The 17,907-nt window shown below is 40.7% G+C and overlaps 1 protein-coding gene across 2 annotated transcripts; it reads left to right on the top strand.

Moving 5' to 3' along the window:
* Positions 1-10,041: 10,041 nt before the first annotated feature.
* Positions 10,042-16,813, top strand: nod2 (nucleotide-binding oligomerization domain containing 2). 2 transcript variants are annotated; one of them, XM_008293403.1, is made up of 11 exons: positions 10,042-10,121; positions 10,318-10,864; positions 12,892-13,018; positions 13,366-15,145; positions 15,280-15,363; positions 15,448-15,531; positions 15,642-15,725; positions 15,804-15,887; positions 16,092-16,175; positions 16,312-16,395; positions 16,651-16,813. In XM_008293403.1, exons 2-11 carry the CDS (start codon positions 10,379-10,381, stop codon positions 16,721-16,723), a joined length of 2,970 nt encoding a protein of 989 aa, XP_008291625.1. In that variant the 5' UTR covers positions 10,042-10,121; positions 10,318-10,378; the 3' UTR covers positions 16,724-16,813. The 2 variants fall into 2 exon arrangements, 1 of the variants encoding a protein (XP_008291625.1); XR_520641.1 differs by lacking the exon at positions 16,651-16,813 and having other exon boundaries at positions 16,074-16,175; positions 16,312-16,326.
* Positions 16,814-17,907: the final 1,094 nt, after the last annotated feature.

Below are 17,907 nucleotides of genomic sequence, written 5' to 3'. Positions count from 1 at the left end.
TCGTCGTTACAAATGGTTTCTATCCTAACACAGCTTACCAGGTTATTATTATCGCTGCTTTACACATCTCAGCTATTAAAGGCAGCAGGCATCCATGCTCGAGGTGTAAAGTAAGTGGCTACGTTTATACAAGCAGGATTTCCTTAAGGGTTAAAGTGAAATAGCAAATGTGTCTGGCTTTAACTGTGTTTTAAGTGTTTTAGGAAGATAGACTTGGTTTGGAATTGTAAAATTAATCTCTTTTACTAGTTTACTGCATAAGGCTGAAGAGGAAAAAGAATTTGAGATAAACTGAAAAAAGCAACTAACATCTGGAAACTTTTCTTTTGTTGTATCAATTGATAAACTACAACTTTATCTTTTGGAGCATCAACCCGGACGTCTGCAGGAGGCAACAGATCACAAAGAAGGGCTTTAACATTCAAACTATATGATTTTGCGAGATCTCCATTTTTATCAGATGCACTTTTAAAGTCACCTCCTATGATAAGACAGGCTTACTTGTACTTATCCTGGTGATTTTTAAATTTCAAAGATGGAAGAGCAGGTACAGCCCCGGTCTGAGGTGGCCTGCATACAAATGACCGTACAATAAAGAAGCTCTCCAACTTGCAGCGATGAGTCTTTGAAAGTAATTCTGTCGTGTATTAAACAGCATGGTAATTCCTGCAGGATGCTGCTGTCCATCGGGAATATAAAACCGGACACACGTTGAGTTGAACAACGTTTTCTTTGATTGTGTTGCATCTGTAGACAAAGAAAAAAGGACGACACACATGTGAGCATAAAGTAAAGTTTCACAAGATCTGGGCAAACCTAATAAATTCCATACTTGCTCTGTGTGAAGATGTCTTGCTACATTTGCCATAACTAATGAAAACCATGACGACGGAGTATTTCAGTGGAAGGAAAACACAGGTTCGAACCGCAGCCCTGACCCTTTGGTCCGCTGAATGCTTCAAGCTCTTTAGGAAATCAAAGTTCCCAAACCACCAGCCAAAAACGATTAACCCTAAACGTGTGAATCTCTGACAGTCTTTTAGTAAAGTGCTGACACATTGTTTTGCCGTAGTGTGAACCACAAGATTTATTTAGTCCTCTGCTGTGAGAAATGTTCAAAACCTTCTTTCCATTCATCTTCATTGCCAGTCTCAGATGCGTTATAGCCAAAGGGGCCATTTCCTCCTGTATCCTCCTGCATCATCTCTTCTCTGTAGCCTGGCATGAGACTACTTCTTCTTCTTCTTTTTGACATTTTCTTCATTTTTTTTTTTTTTTTTTTTTTTTTTTCTTTGATCTGCGCTCCTTTCAACTCTTCACATATGTTGGTAATAGCCTTGGTGTTCATGGAGATTTTCTTCTCCAGTGCAGAGTAACGGTTGGATAATGCATTCACGCCTTTTGAAATGACAGCAGTGGAGACAGTGTCCTTCCTCTCATCTGTAAGCCTGTCTCTGCTGCTCAATCTCTTTGGCTCAGAACTCTCTGTAAGTGTGTCAGGTAAAAGAGTTAAGGGTGCAAAACATGTTGAACAAGTTCAAACTGAAGTTTGCTTTGGAGTTCTTAAAGGGGCCGTGGTTTGCAAAATTCTGTTTCTCATTGTTTTTGAAGATATTGACACGGCCCCAGCGTGTCTGGAGACCCACAAATTATGAGATAATACCATCCCCTTGTTTCTTTCCTTTCTCCATATGTTGGAAATTGTGTCTCCTACACAAACCACACAACAAACAGAAACCTCAGAGGCTGAGAAATGAATGACCACTTGAACGATTACATCCCCATAAACATCCATTTTAAAATGCAGCAGAAATAAACAACCTGGCACGAAAAGCATTTCTGATTTCTATCATTCATTTCCCCTTTCATGACAACTGTACATGGTGAATTTTTATATAACTCACCTGTTTAAATTGTATTAAGCCTTAACTTTACGCATGAATAAGGGTCCCTTTGAGAGACAGGTTACGCTCACAGGACAGTCCATCCAACAGAGACATTTGTATGATTCGCCTCAGCGCCACTCACGCTTCAAATTTTTGCTGATTTTTGGGAAGGAGTGTGGTCAACAGTAGCTGAAGGATTTAAATAAACAGTTACTTTTACTGAAACCAGGAATATTATAGACGCGGTAGAAGTCATGATCTGTGCAGTATTTTAAGATGAAGCTTGAAATTCTGGTTCACCAAAAGGAGGATCTTTAAGAAAGGGGATCTACATTTGAAGAGTTCATTTGCAAAAACAGATAACTCCATTTTTGTAGATTTTCAGAAAATGTATTTTTTTTGTTGTTTGCTTGAGATAATATCAATCAAACTGAAATTGAGTGGATGTGACTCAGTAGAAATGACAAAACTAGAGATAAGTTTGGTTGATGTTGTCTCAGGTAGACGATGGAAAAGTGGGTTTTCTGAAGGTTTGTGAAGATGGAGTTATCTGTCTTTGCAAATGAACTCTTCATTTGTTAACTACCTTGCATTTCAAAGTGGTGTACATCCACATTTTCTTTACTCTGCATCTGTTTTTTCCTTTTGCTCTAAGAACAGCAGATCTCAGTCTCCTCCTTCTAGGCTGCTGTAGATTCAGATGCAGAATGTCGGTACTTATTAGGTGCCTCTCCACTGCAGGAACTTATGACAGCCATGAGGCGATGTAAACATGCAGGATTCACTGGTGCAACAGCTTCAACCGCAGAGCCGAGTCTGAGCACGACAAAACAAAACAAACAACGAAGAGAACCGAGGTGGTTGCTGCATTGTTAAGGATGATGTTGGAGAAGACTGCTTCGTTTACTGGTTTTTAGAAAATGGCGCTTGTTGTCTTGTCTGAATTTTACCAATCAGCCTTGAGCCCTGCCCAACAGTTTCTCAACCTACCGAAGAGATTGCATGTTTTCAGCCCTGAAAAAGGTCCTACAGGAGCAGTACCTTTAGCTGGAACACACACAAAGGTTCAGGCCTCTAACGTGGCGTTGATCGATTGACAGCAGTCATAGCAACAACTATGTGATTTGACTCAACATATCAGACTTTGACAATAATTTATAGACTCTTTGACAAGTGGTCACGAATCCAAACTGCACTTTGAGAACCACTGCTCCACAGTACGGCAGAACTTTATATCGTTACTGTGCTGCATTACACAGAATAATATTGTACTACACTACACATAATCTACAGTATTTGATCGCTATAGTTAAAAGTTTAGTTGGAAATTAAAGACACTGCACCATACAGGTGTTTTAAGTACTCTGGCTATGAGATTTATTGAGGTAAATGAATTTATTGTAGTGTATTTTAGATTCTATTAAGGTGTATTTGATTACATTGACACCATTGTTATGCTATCATTCACTTCATCATTTATTAGATGCTACAGTCAAATCCTTTCTTACCTTTTCCAACGGTTGTACATCCTAAAGGTTCACTTTATTATTTTCTATATATTTAGCTGGAATATCAACATTAGTCTAAAGCTCTGAATTCAAACGATCTCAAAGTGAATTCATTCATTCTTCAAAGTGAACAAAGGTCTTACAGTGTAGGGCGTCTGTGCAAATGGTCATTTATAGATGAGATCCACCAACAGCAATTACTGTGAGCAATTATTGCGAGAAACAGCTGAAGAAAATAAAGAACGGCGAGAAGGGAATACTCCTCTGTCTGCACTGCACATCACAGAGGTATTTATGGCTACAAACATTTTCATTCACTTATACTTTAATAAGTCTGCCAGTCCCCAAGAGGATCTTAATTTGTGCTTATGGAAAGTAAAAATTGTCGAGTGTAATTATAGGTGATGAGCTCGACACTGTAAGATGTTGCTTCCTTTGACTAAATCAGGACAAAAATATCTATTTTAGCCATTGATTATTTATTTTTTTTACATTTAGCTGAATGTATTTCTTCAAAGAATAATAAGCGCGTCTCTGGTTTTTCTATTTTTAGAGCCATGAAGAGCTCGGTGACTGTCACGGAAAAATTCTGCATTAGTCGGGACTGTAATAGGATAAACCTTCGCTGTGCATGTGTACCGTGTTGTATTTGTGTTGTTGGGAGACACGGGTTACAGGCGATGGTCTTTCTGGGTAGAAATAAACCCTGCCTCTGTGTTGCCACTGGCAAAAAAAAAAGCAATGATATTGACTTAAATATGGGGAAATAAGAGGCTGCCATAATATGTCCTGTGTGCTTTGTTTCCAGCAGATAGGCAGAGAGCTTTGAAGTGTGGATTGGCACAGCAGGGAGCGAGCTTCTGTAAAGGCAAGATGCTAAACGCTAAAGGATGAGAAGGACATGAGGTAGTCTATTACCAATACAGGAGCAAAGAGGGGGAAAAAAAAGGCAAATCCAATGATAATGTACATCTGTTCCAGCGAATTTATGAGCTTTGAACATTTTTTTCATTTGGGATAAGTGGATCCTTTTTCTTACAGAATCTCAGAACTTCAAAGCAGATTCGCTTTGGATAATGCAAATGATCGGAATATGCCGGTTTCTGCCTACTCAAGAGCATGAAAAGAAAGAGGGAAAAGAGAGAATTAAAGCTAATTGCCATGGCAGTCTTTTATGTGTGAAAAGAAGGGCAAAAATAAAACACTTCAATTATTGTCAAGTTCATTCAATTAGGAAACAAGCTGACAAAGTACTAAAGTTCAGTGTGTCTGACCCAGTAGCCTTTTGAAATAAATGTCACTTTTCACTGTCGACATTTGCTTTGTTCTATCTGATGAAATTATAATTAGCAGGATTAAATTCACTCTGTAATCACCAAGCTGGTGCTGGAGAGGGAAGCTGCTTTGTTCAGCTCGGATGCTGGTGGCGGCCGAGGCCTGGGAGGGGAGGGAGGGGCGGATCTGGATCCAGTTAATGGTCTAATATTTTGCTGTTTATTTGCAGTGCTTACCCAGTTATTTCCAAGTATGACAGAAACTTCCTTAAATCAAAATGAAATGAAGATAAATATAAATGTGACTCATAATGCACTGTAAGGAACTACCAACTGTTTTTTTTTGCCCAGCGAGTAAAAACTTTTTATGATCTGTCTGATTAATGACATTAATGACGAACTTCAAAAGACTTATTTGTGTCCAGGAGCGATTTTGAGTCTTTAGCGTCTTCATCAGCCTTTTGTATTCGTCTGACTGGAAATTTAAACCAAAAACACATTTGTCATCTGTACAAAGGGAGAACACTTTGAGGATTAAGGCAAAATGACTTCATCATTGGATATAAATAGACAAACCCTTATAGACTGATCACTGTCAAATACCCAGGACAAGTTTTAAGTGTTTATATATGTCAAAAAAGAGTGTGATCAAGATCCTGAGACCAAGCCCTCTTTCACTGTCTTTCACCAGCTGCGTGTTCTATATTTTTCTCATTGTCATCAAATCTCGTGAAAGTACTCCAACTAAACTGATCCAAAAAGCATTCCTTCTGTAGTCTGACACCATATTACTCTCTGCCATGAAGGTCCATTGTCACCCCAAAACTACTAAAAACACACAACAGATAGCCATCACAGTGGGTGACTTGTTTAAATTGTACAGAATACATACACTTACATACAGAATTCTGCACAAACACAAACTAGAGCCGCAAGTGTGTATTAATCCGCTGCTGAAAATAGTCCCCTACAAATTCACTCTTGGTTCTTGTTTAAGTGGAGATAGTGGAAGACTGCTGTTTAAGGAAACCAGTAGGATGAATCCTTGAAGTACTTGTTTGAAAGATTTACTTCTTCAGGCAGAAAAACATGAGATTGGTGCTGAGAGCTGCAGAAAGGCTAGAAAGGATGAAGAGTAATGAGACACACACTAACACGCTGTTGATTTTTTTATATATATAAAAATTGAGCCGGTTCGCGTCCCGGTGGGGGCACCAGAATCTTTCTGTGTGGAGTTTGCATGTTCTCTGTGCTGCGTGGGTTCTCTCCGGGTTCTCCAGCTTCCTCCCACACAGTCCAAAAAACATGTTGCGGTTAATTGGTGATTGTAAATTGTCCGTAGGTGTGAATGTGAGTGTGCTTGGTTGTCTGTCTCTAAGTGTAGCCCTGTGATAGACTGGTGACCTGTCCAGGGTGTCCCCTGCCTTCACCCTAAGTCAGCTGGGATAGACTCCAGCCCCCCATGACCCTAGTGAGGATTAAGCGGTGTATAGAAAATGGATAGATGGATATAAAAATTGATTGACAATGAGATAAAAATAAATAATGGCGTTATTCTTTATAAGTGAGAAGAAGACATTTGCACTTGCCCTGTTGTCAAAGTTTAAACCAAGCACTCTCATTGTGTTGGATGCCTCAGTATGTAAACTTTAAGCGGAGACACGTAACATCGGATTTCTGTATTAAAATGCACACACTGAGGATACTGTTAACAATTCTAATGTTGTAACATGAATGTGTTTTATTTTATTAAGATGCAGCTAAATTATTAACTTAAAGACTTCAACAACAACGGAGTAACTGTCCTCTTGCAAGGATGAAAACTACGTAAACTACAGCTGTGGTAAATTGCTCACATCAGAAGATATGGACCCAATTCAGCCTGATGAGGCTATTTTCCATTGATGCATGAATCTATGACATTTATCGCGGGATATTCTGAAATCACAAACCCCATCACAGCGATATGAAAAGTAGCAGCGTTTCTCTTTTCACTTCACTTTGCAAGCAGCACCGTCCAACTTTTCCCAAAATCCAAATCTGCTGTCTGGACTTCTAGAGTCTGACTCCAGACTTCTAGAGATAGCAAATGAATAAAACAAGGCTCCAGAAAGTTGCATTGGTTTTTAGTAGATCATTGGAGCTCTTTCTTTTTGCAACATCAAAGGCAGCCGCAGCTCTTTGATGTGGCAGCATGCTGTTTAAGGTACAGACTGAATGGAGAGATGTCAAGCTGCAAGGTGCCTCTGTAGTTTACGTTGAGTGCTGCAGAGAGCTGCAGATGAAAGGAGCAAACAGAGTTTGATAATGAATGTCCAACAAGTAGGACCCATCTCAGACAGCGCACACTCAGCAGGGTGCCCGCGCTAACCTTGAGCGCAGCACCCCAAACCTCGGGCAGACGCTGGAGACCAGACTCCTTCAACTTGGCTGCTCCTGCAAAAAAAAAAAAAAAAAAGGGGGGGGGCTCTCAGATGTGAGCTTTAATCTTCCTGTCAATTAAATCCTGATTGACACACACACCCATACACACATACATGTGCTCCTGTTAACCAGTCAGCGATGCCATCCGCTTCCTCTGCTGAATCTCTCTTTGGCTTGGAGAGGCCTTTTCTAATTACGAATCAATCCTTCCAACGTATGAGTCAGTCTGTGGCTTGCATCCGTGAATTACTACAGTGCTGCTGTCAGTGTCTCCATTAGTCAAACGTGCTAATCCTCCTCCATTAGTCAGCCCTTCTGTCTCAGAGGAATAGAACATAACAGATTGTCACTATTTTACTTGACACCATCGATTCTACGTCTGCCGTTATTCTTTTTTTTTTTTTTTTTCTTGTCTAACCTGTTAACATGAAAGTTCTTGTGTTAATAGACCACAAACTGTAAGCACATGCACTGGACAGAGGAACTGTGTTGCATCATCGGACCGGGTATCCTCTCTGTGGTTTGCTTAGTGTGAGAATTAAATACTGACTCGGTCCTCTTTGCAAATTATTTATCACAGAACTATTGAAAACATCTAAAATATGATGTAGCGAGCCTGTGTGTTTATTCTAACCTCACAGCAAACATTGCATCAACCTCCATCTCTAATATCCAAATATGCACTCTTACTGTTTCTTAGAATCTTAGCTGTTCAGAATGGATTTTCTGAAAACAATAAAAAGCCAGCGTAGACATCGAATACATAAAAGGTGCCTTTCATACACGATGTGTGCATCTTTCTGGCTAAATAGAATTAATCAGGCTAGCTACGAGTGTGTAGAAATGTCATCTGGACTGATTTTGTGCTGTTTATGCTGCTGCTGTGTGTTGTTGTTGCATTCAGTGTCCCTCATGATGATAAAAATATATGTTTTTTTAATTGATTGCTTGTGTTGCTTTGTGCACTATATTGACGCAATTTCTCTGTGTGCAGTGCAGCATTCTTTTAAAGTCCACACTGTCAAAACAGAAACACAGATTTACCATGTGTACTCACCAGATTACACCGACGACGAGACGTGCCGATTTGCTTCTGGGAGTTCTGAGTCTCTGGCAAAGCGCTCAGTGCACATACAATACATCAGCGCACCTGGCCTAACGCTGAGCTCACCACATGTGCTTTTGATATCTGCACAGAAAGAATGCACAGCGATAAAATGGCTGAGCCAAAGTATTCCATCTCTGCTATGAGCGTGGGGAGGATCCAGCACTGAGCTGCACTGACATACAGTTTGAGCTGACTCGGTGGATGAGGTTATTTAGTGCTGGGCAGGAGTTTATATTGGAATACACAGAGCTGAACTGACTGGACCAAGATTTAACTTTCATGCCCAATAAACTGCAGGCTGAGGAGCAGATCTTCCAGGCCACATTTAAGACAATCTGTCTGCTGTAAAAAAATAAATAAATAAAGAGAACACTATCCCATAACGTAATCGTCTGTGAAGTGTTTGGAGGAACATAATTACTACTATTTAAAAAAAATCTATTCATTAATAATAATAAAGGAATCCATCCAGCCCAGATGCATAAAGTTGGAGCTGCATATTCTCCATGTCTTCACACCAAGTGTTAAGAATTCTGTTGTAACAGAGGACAGAAATACTCAGAGATGTCTTTTGGGATTGAGTCTGTATTTTTTATTGACAATTTCTTACCTTTCTTTTTTATCCGTCCAAACTTCTCTGGACCCCCAGCTGTGATTTGGATGACAGAACCCCACCTTAGCTCTTCATGTTGGATGTCTTGACAGAGAGCACTCTGCATTACACTCCCCTTGGTGGAGTTGCCTGTTTCTTAGACAAGAAGGAGAAGAAGACAAAAAGAAACTCCTCTTTTGAAAGTTTTATTCCAGTTTGCCTTTGATTGCTCCTGCCCTTGTGTGTTTGAGGATTTTCCCCCACAGGGCACAGTGAAGACACACGATAAACTAATCATGGTACTCAGGAGGGAGCTGTAATAGCAATAATGATAAATCATGTGACCGCCCAAAAAGCTATTCTTGCACTTACTTCATCTTGACTTCAAAGAATGTAAGGGGAGCAGGGAGCATTATGAGCTGTTTTAGGGTTTGTGTTTTATATGCAGGTTTTGAAGTTAGATCAGATGAACAGCATGCTGCCTGGGCTGCAGGTTCTCAGCGGTTACAGTATCACTGCTAATCCAACACCGCAGACTTATTACCATACTAAGATGATTGCATCTTTATTTCCGACAAACCTGTCAAGAATCACTCCCCGACCTGTCGTCAAAGTGTTTCTAATTAAACCACCGAGCATCAACTGAACCTCGAGCACAAACAGAGGACTGAATGATGGGAACAAGACAGCTCCTCAGATATAAAAAGAAACAAAGAAATGTGACAAAAAGAGGAATATAGAAACGTGTCAAAGGGAGGAAAACACATGAAGAAAGTCCCGGGTTCTGGAGAAAACCAGGTTAGTTTATTTATGCAACAGTTCCATCAAGTGGCTGCATCACCAAACTGCAGCTTGCATTGAGCCGCAAACTCAGATTTCCCCTTCTGGGTATTTCCAGTGAATTTCTAACAGTAAAATTCACCTTTTTTATTCAGGACCAGAGCTTCTGCTTTTTAAAAACTGCAATTCCTCTTTACTGTTCTAACATGCAGAATTGAGCTGGTAAGAGGATGTAGAAATGTCATAACATCTCAGTGAACAATGGGTTTTGTGACAAACTATATCGGACCACCGTCGAATATCAAACAACTGTCTGTGAAAAACGGCTTTTGTTCTGTCTTGAAAACATGGAGGAAGTGGCTCGAATGTTCTCTGTTGCTTGTTTCATTTGCAGGCAGTATTTAGTTTCCATTTTAGAGCAGGGATGTGGCAGCAGAAGGAGTTTCACTTTCAACAGTGGAATGAGGAAGAGGTGGGTCTGAAATTTGAAGTATTCCTGCGCAAATGACAAATGGAGGGAAGAGGGCTCTCTGTTGTTGCCAGTCTAACGTGAGTTACAATGACTTTACTGTGTGTTGAATGTGTTTGTGGTTCCTTTAGTTGTGTATTCATACATGTTTTTAAGGAGTGTATAACACAGTTTGCATAAAATAGCGTGTATGTACAGCTGAGGAATAGCATGAAAATGAAACTGTAGGAGGCTAGTAATTGCACGGTGATGACATGCGGGTGTTTGTTGTGACAGGTTGTGACATTGAAAGCAGCAGAAGTACAAGCTGGATGTCCTCTAGCACTGGGCTGACAGCATGTCTGCCCAGGAGCTTGTGCTCAAACAACGGACAGATATACTTCATGCACTGTGCAGCAGTGGCTCAGCTGAACATTTGGAGAGGGTTCTGGATGTACTGCTTGCCCAGGGGGAGCTCACATGGGAGGACTACCAGAACATACAGGTACCGGGACAGGCGCTGTACACCAAAGCCAGACAGCTGCTCGACGTGGTTTATACAAAGGGTGCGGACACATGCGGGATCTTCTTCGCTGCTCTCAAACAGGTCTTGCCAGAAGTGCAAGGACCTGACTTCTCCTCATCAGGAAGCTGTTCAGATGTAGATGAAAAAGAAGAAACTCGGAGAACGTCTACTCAGACTCTTCTGACTCAGAGGCCGAGTCTCATTTACAAGCTTCAAGGCTGCATTGAAGGTGCTCTGGAAGCTCTGGTTCAATCATCCCATTTTACCAAAGCAGATTTCGATGAAGTGCGTCTACCCATACACACTCCTACTCAGCAGGTACTGAAAACGCCCAGTTTTACACACGTCATTAAAATGTGGCTAGACAGCTTCCTATTATTGCTTCTTATCTGTTTTTCTTGGAATGAAGCCTATGCTGAGTTTTTGCATCCCTTATTATTGGAACGTCGTATAGGAAGTTACTGGAAGTTGTTTCTGCTTTTATGTTTATATTTTTATCAGTCTCAAATATTTGCTTAAGTGGGTTTACCACCACCTCAAAATGAGTACCAGCACGCATATAGTCATCCTCAAATGTATTCATACCCTTCCATTAACAAAAAGGAAAAAATCACAAGTCACTCAAATAACTGGAAACTGAAAAAAGTAAAAATTAAAAAAAAAAAAATTTGCTAAATCAAACATTGCTTATGAATTGTGATTGAAAAGAATAATTAAAAAAAAAAATAATAAAAAAAAATACTGTCCAGGACAAATTAGAGCACTTTGCTGATGAGCAGTGGGCCAAAATCCAAACACCTGTCAACAGGTGTAGAAGTCTGATTGGGAGTTAAAGAAAACACTTGATTGCAGTGATTGGCTCAAAGGGTTGTTCAACTAAATATTAGTTCAGTTTAGTCCCATTATGCTTGTTTGCTTGCTTTTTTTTCTGTTGAACCACAATTCAAAAGCAATGTCATGACTTTCATAATTTTTTTTATTTATTATTACTTTTGTGAATTTCAACTTATTTCAGTGACAGCTGTTTTCTTCCTTCTCTAATGGGAGGGCATGAATACATTAGAGGACGACTGTATATCATGATAGTGTCAAATCAAGCTCAGTGTGCTTTTGAAACTCTCAGAAATCCAAACAGTGTTGCTGGGTGACGCTGTCAGTCAGCACCTGGGCCACACCTTCATAACAATTCAGCTCATCACACCTAAAAATGCAAAGATAATACAGTCTTCTGAGATTAAGGAAAGACAGCATAGGTCCAAACCATTACAATGCTGAAAACAATGGGTGAGTGTGAGTCTGTTGCGTTAAATAACTGCTGGGTGCTGGAACCTTGTGTTGTGAACTGTGCATGGCACAACACTGTAAATGCAAGGACTGTTGTCTAATTTTAAAGGCTTATTCAGCTTTGTGTTACCTAATGTGGCATATTTTTAGGCCATATTGTTTGGCATGATTGTGCAAAAATGTCCTGCTATCCTTTCAACATAACGTAATTCCAGTGGTCTGTCTTGTTTTTCAGGCTTCAGAAAGTCTTGCTTGTGACAGTTTTAACCAATCACAGGTCTTTTCAATGACCACATGGGGTGACACAAAAATTTTAAAAGTACTTGATGAAAACAGGATGCTGTGGTGTCAGGGGCTGATGAAGGACTTTCATTCTTAATGTTGTGGTCTGAATCTCACGTGTAACAGTAAATTAATGTTGACGTCTAGACTGCCTATCTTTGCATTTTGAAGCGCTTGCTCATCTGGTGGAGGTTAGAACAGAGCGTAGAGAGTGAAGAGCTGTGGGAGGCTGTAAAATTTCAAATTCTGGAGTTTTTTTTTTTTTTCTTTCTGATTTCCGCCTACTGCAGCTGTAGACATTTGCTTAAACAAAAAGTGACAAGATTGCTACTTTAAATAAATGCCTTTTTCCTTTTCCCTTACATAAATGAATGCAACTTTCATGTCTGCAAAGTAAATGTAAAGCTCGTAAGAGCAACTGGTAACAAATCCGCCTAAAACTCACTGAAGATCACAAATAAACTTTGGCCTTCCCCTAGTTAAAGAAATGACTGGGGGAAGATGGCCCCTTTCAAGGTTTTACATTTAGTTTTATTGCAAATGATTTCTTGTCATTTGTAATTGTATTAACTTCTAAATAAGCATACTTCCTACTTCCCATACTGATATTCAAAATTCATATCAATAATAAGAAAAGAGACATTGTTCTACCACCAGTCTACCACCTGCTGCTGCAAGCATCCTACTCAGCATACAGACATGAGACTTTTCAACTTTTAACTTTTCAACTATTCTTTCAGTAATTAATCTGTTGTTGTTGTCATTTGAATGTGAATCAGGCGAGGCGTCTGCTTGACCTCGTCAGATCTAAGGGAGAGTCAGCAGCAGCGGCTGTCCTGCAGTACATTCACCAAAAACACGACGTTGGATCCCCACCGAAGCAGGAGAAACTGACTCCTCCCAAAGGTTTGTTATCATCACAATCATGATGAAAATTATTACACTGTGTAGTGTTATTTCTTTGAACATGATGAACTGACAGCAGATGCACATTCTTGTTGAACCTTGTGTGTACTCTGTCTGACATATTGAACGATATGTGTTTCCTGTTAAAATATGGAAGTAGTGGAGCTCTAAAATAGAATCTATGTGAAAGAACGAGTGTACAATAAACAACAAGTTCCTCATTTTACAGAATACATGCAGAAACTGTATGTGCAGGATGTGGGAAGGATGTATTATGGGGTTATTTTCACTACTAGTATGTAGATTAATTCTAGTTTATCTTTTTTGAATACACTTTTTTTTCACAGAGGTCTTGACGTACCAGAAAAAGCTGAGCAGTTCTGTTTGTGCCCAGTCCTGCTTTCTCAGTACTTATGGAGGGACTAGCCATATGTCTCTAGATGACATCTACACTGAAGGCCAGTTGGAGCTGGCTCATGACTGTGTTGACATCCAAGGACCTTTGGGCCTGGAGGACATCGTTGGGACGGCAGGGACAGTGAACGAGGAGGCCGACACGGTGCTCATATCCGGGGAGGCGGGCAATGGGAAGAGCACCTTACTCCAGAGGCTGCACTTACTTTGGGCTCGGGGGGCAGCCCTTCAGGACTATCTGCTTCTGTTTCCATTCAGCTGTCGTAGGCTGAACTCAGAGCAGAGGGAACTGTCTGTCCAAGAATTGCTGTTTCAGCACTGCTGCTGGCCGGACAGGGAGCAGGGAGAGATTTTCCAGTTCATCCAGGACCACCCACATTTCATCCTCTTCACTTTTGATGGCCTGGATGAGCTCAAGCAGGGCTTTTCAGATGAACACAGAATCTGCTGCCCCACCCAGCGTGCACCTGTTCATATCCTATTGTTCAACTTAATCCAGGGTTCACTACTAAAGGGGGTGCGGAAAGTGGTCACTAGTCGTCCAGAGGCAGTGGGGCCTGTGTTAAAGAAGTACCTCCGCAAGGAGGTCCTTCTGAAGGGCTTTTCTCCAAATGGGATTAACTGTTTTGTGAGAAAGCATCACAATGACCCCACTGTAGCTGCAAAGGTTCTAGAGTCCCTACAAGCAAACACAGCTTTACTTGGACTGTGCCATAGTCCAGTCCTCTGCTGGATTGTGTCACAGTGCCATAAGGAGCTGTTGGGCTGTGGGGAAGGCAGCCCACAAACAATCACAGATGTTTACCTGATGATCTTACAACACTTTTTCCAGCGCCAGAGCCCTCTGAAGAGCGCTATGGGGTTGGGCTGGCTACAGGGGCACCTAGAAACAATCTTGCATCTGGGGCAGCTTGCCTTTGAAGGAATATCCATGACATGTTATGTCTTCTCTGGTACAGACCTGGAGACACGTGGTGTAACTGAAAAGGATATCTGCATGGGCTTTCTCACACAGAGCAAAGACATGTCCTCCACCCACAGTAAACATTATGAATTCCTCCATGTGACATTGCAATGTTTCTTTGCTGCTCTCCACATTGTTATGTCAAATAACACCGACCGTTCAGTGATCCCCAAGCTCTTTAATCTACAGGAGTTGAGAGATACAGGGGTGAAACGCGCATGCTTCAGATCCTGCTTGCCTTCCACTGACCAAAAGGAGCATGTTTTAGACAGTGAAGCTACAGCAGCAGAAACACCAAATCTGCAAATCACAGCCACCTTTGTGAGTGGACTGCTGTCCCAGCGCCATCTAAGCTTGTGGCTCCACTGCTGCTCCACGACTATGGTGGAAAAAAAGGCCCGACTAGTTGCAAGATGCCTCTCCAAAGGCATGCACAAACACTTTAAATCCATCCCCCAACCTGTGCAGGGGGAAAAGAAGAGCATGCATGCAATGCCAGGCTTTGTCTGGCTCATCAAATGCATCTATGAAATGCAGGAGAGCAGGATTGCAAAAGATGCTATGCATAAGCTGGAAGTGGACCACCTGAAGCTGACCTACTGTAACATTGGTCCTGTAGAGTGCACTGCACTCGCCTATGTGCTCCAACATTTAAGAAACCCTGTTGGCCTCCAGCTGGACAACAACTCTGTCGGCGATGTCGGAGTGGAGCAGCTTCTTCCCTGCATGCACATTTGTAAATCCTTGTAGTAAGTGTAAAAAGTTTCAACTCCTCTTTGTTAAATTTCTTTTGTAAATCATTGAGCTAATAGTTCATAGTGAACAAAGTCTAACAGCATTTATTGTAAGACAGAAACCTAAGTGTCTGTATTCTGGTTTTCAGCCTCAGAAATAATAACATTACAGATGAGGGCATCCGCAAACTGATTGCTAAAGGTATCCAGTGTGACAGCTTCCAGAAAATTAGGTAAGTGTTGTCAAGATGATTACTAACTCTACCGTGAATTACATTTTGTCTGCCACCTTGTGTAATCATTTTGTTCCTCTTCAGCCTCTTCAACAACAATCTAACTGATGCTTGCATGCAGCACTTTTCACATCTTCTGAAGACCAAGCAGGATTTCCTTTCTATAAGGTCAGCACCTTGCTGCAGCAATCAGATGTTGCACTAATGTGGGGCTACACCAATAACTAACTCTGTGCAGTATAAAAGAATAGCAAAATAACTTTATATTTTCCTTTCAGGTTAGGCAACAATAATATCACAGAGGAAGGAGCAAAGCAGCTGGCAGAGGGACTGAAATCCAATCAGTCACTGAAGTATTTAGGGTAAAAGTTTTCCTGCAAAATTTCCTGCGTTATATTGTTTGTGCATTGCCATTTACAAATCTTTCTTTGTGTTCCCAGGCTTTGGGGCAATAAGGTAGGCGATGCAGGAGCAGAGGCCCTTGCCGGTGCCCTAGAGAACAGCCAGACTCTGCTGTGGCTGAGGTAATATTATCTTCAAACACCAGCTCATGCTAGGTAAACTTTGACAGAGTGGAACATGTATTACAGATATGCTGTGTGTGAGGATGCTTTATCAGTTGTATAATGTATTTCTGGAAGTCGCCAAATACATTGCACCTATCTACACTTTTTTGCTTATTCTTAGTAATATGTCTTGAATATAATTAGAATTTGATGTAATGGCAGCCTGGTAGGAAACGGTGTTGGAAGCACAGGAGCGTGTGCCCTCGCCAATGTCATCAGAAACAGCACATCACTGGAGGAAATCTGGTAAGTGTTGGAGACAAGTTGTACTTATATGACTTGTGCACATGACATTTGCATTAACTGAATGACTGTTGTGACATTTGAGCAGTCACTGTACAGTAGTGCCTAAACTGCTCCACCCTCTTGTTTCCTGTGACAGGTTGACAGAGAACTGCATAACCAGAGCAGGGGTGGAATGTCTGATTGAAGCCCTGCAACACAACGCGCGTGTCAAGTCAGTGTGGTATGTCATACATTCATACAAGGATTCCCATTGTTACACATGTTGTTAGTACATGTGTGTGGTTAGTGTGTGGGTTGTTCCCTCCTGGATTTAGAGTGATGCATACCTACACTGTTAGATTCAGCGCCAAGAATAACTTCCTGTATCAGTTTTGGCTAAACTACAATCCTAGTTAGGCTTTAACCTTCCTTCTTATTTCCAAAGTGACCGTGCATTGTAACTGATTGATTTTTGTCTTTTCCTGTTGCGCTGCAGGTTGAGAAACAATGACCTCAGTTCGGAGGAGGTACAAGAAATGGCACAACGTGAATCAAGACTGACTTTCTGATCTGAAGACGTTGGCTTAGAAATGTACATGCAATAGAATGGTTTCTATTTATTGTATTAAATGTTTTCTATGAAAATGTGAACTGGAAAATGTGTCAAACCTGAAATTTATTTTGCTATATTCACTATATTCAACACACAAAACACATCCACTCTTGCACTGTGTTTCTCTAGGTGTAGCACACCACCACCACCACTAACACAGCTGCTGGTACTGATGATAATAATAATAATAACATTGTAGTTGTTTGTATCTGCAATACTTACATACTTAACATACGATCGTCTCAGAAAATATGACACAGCTTAAAAAATAATTATTAGACTGCTGTTTTCTGCTTCTTCTGCTGTATGACTCCACATACTGCGGCTCATTCTTAGGGTTGTAATGAACAGCTGTTTTGTGGATTCCATGGCTAGCGACGGTTCTCCAACTGTATCCCTCTCGTTTAAGCACCACGATGGTTGTATTCTTATCATCTCATGATTCTGTTCTTTCAGGAATATTTATGTGATATTTTAGCTTGGATTATGTGTTGACTTTATGCTTTCAACCATTTAGTGTAAATTTTGCATTCTTTACAGTTTCATTACATCATATTTTAACATGATTTATTGAATATATTAAATTATTATACAGCTTTTTTGCATGTCTTTTAGAAGATGAAGATAATTATTTATCCACTATAATGGAATGGGCGGCTGTGGCTCAGGTGGTAGAGCGGTTGTCCTCTGATCCTAAGGTTGGTGGTTCAATCCCCTGCCCCTCCACAGCTGTCTTAGGCAAGACACTGAACCAGTGCATGGCAGCTCTGTTGCCACTGGTGTGTGAATGGGTGAATGAGAAAACATTGTAGTGCGCTTTGAGTACCACTAAGCTAGAAAAGCGCTATATAAATGCAGACCATTTACCATCTATGGAATCCAAGCAAAGTTATGAGTGCAAACTGTTGTGCAGACTTTTTGAAGAAAACAACAGGTGGTCTAACAACTGTTTTGCAAAGCTGCGTTTAAACCCTTCAAACAGTATATATAGCATTGATAAAAAGCTCCATGTCAACCAACTGCAAGATCAAATTCTTCTCATAAGCATACGTCATTGATAAAATTCCAATTTATGCGATTTCATTAATTTTTTATATAGTGTATACCGCTGTTAAAGGGATTTAGAATGCTTAAACACTT

Source organism: Stegastes partitus, unplaced genomic scaffold (assembly GCF_000690725.1).
Source record: "Stegastes partitus isolate 25-593 unplaced genomic scaffold, Stegastes_partitus-1.0.2 Scaffold884, whole genome shotgun sequence".
NCBI lineage: Eukaryota > Metazoa > Chordata > Actinopteri > Pomacentridae > Stegastes > Stegastes partitus.
Note: the sequence above shows the minus strand (reverse complement) of the source record. Positions and strands in the feature narration are given on the sequence as shown.

Bases quoted from the DNA above. Each gene is read 5' to 3' on its own strand.
- nod2 (XM_008293403.1), top strand. From the start codon at position 10,379: ATGTCTGCCCAGGAGCTTGTGCTCAAACAACGGACAGATATACTTCAT. The intron at 13,019-13,365 runs GTTTGTTATCAT...TTTTTTTCACAG, and splicing joins GAAACTGACTCCTCCCAAAG to AGGTCTTGACGTACCAGAAA. The intron at 16,176-16,311 runs GTAAGTGTTGGA...TTCCTGTGACAG, and splicing joins ACATCACTGGAGGAAATCTG to GTTGACAGAGAACTGCATAA.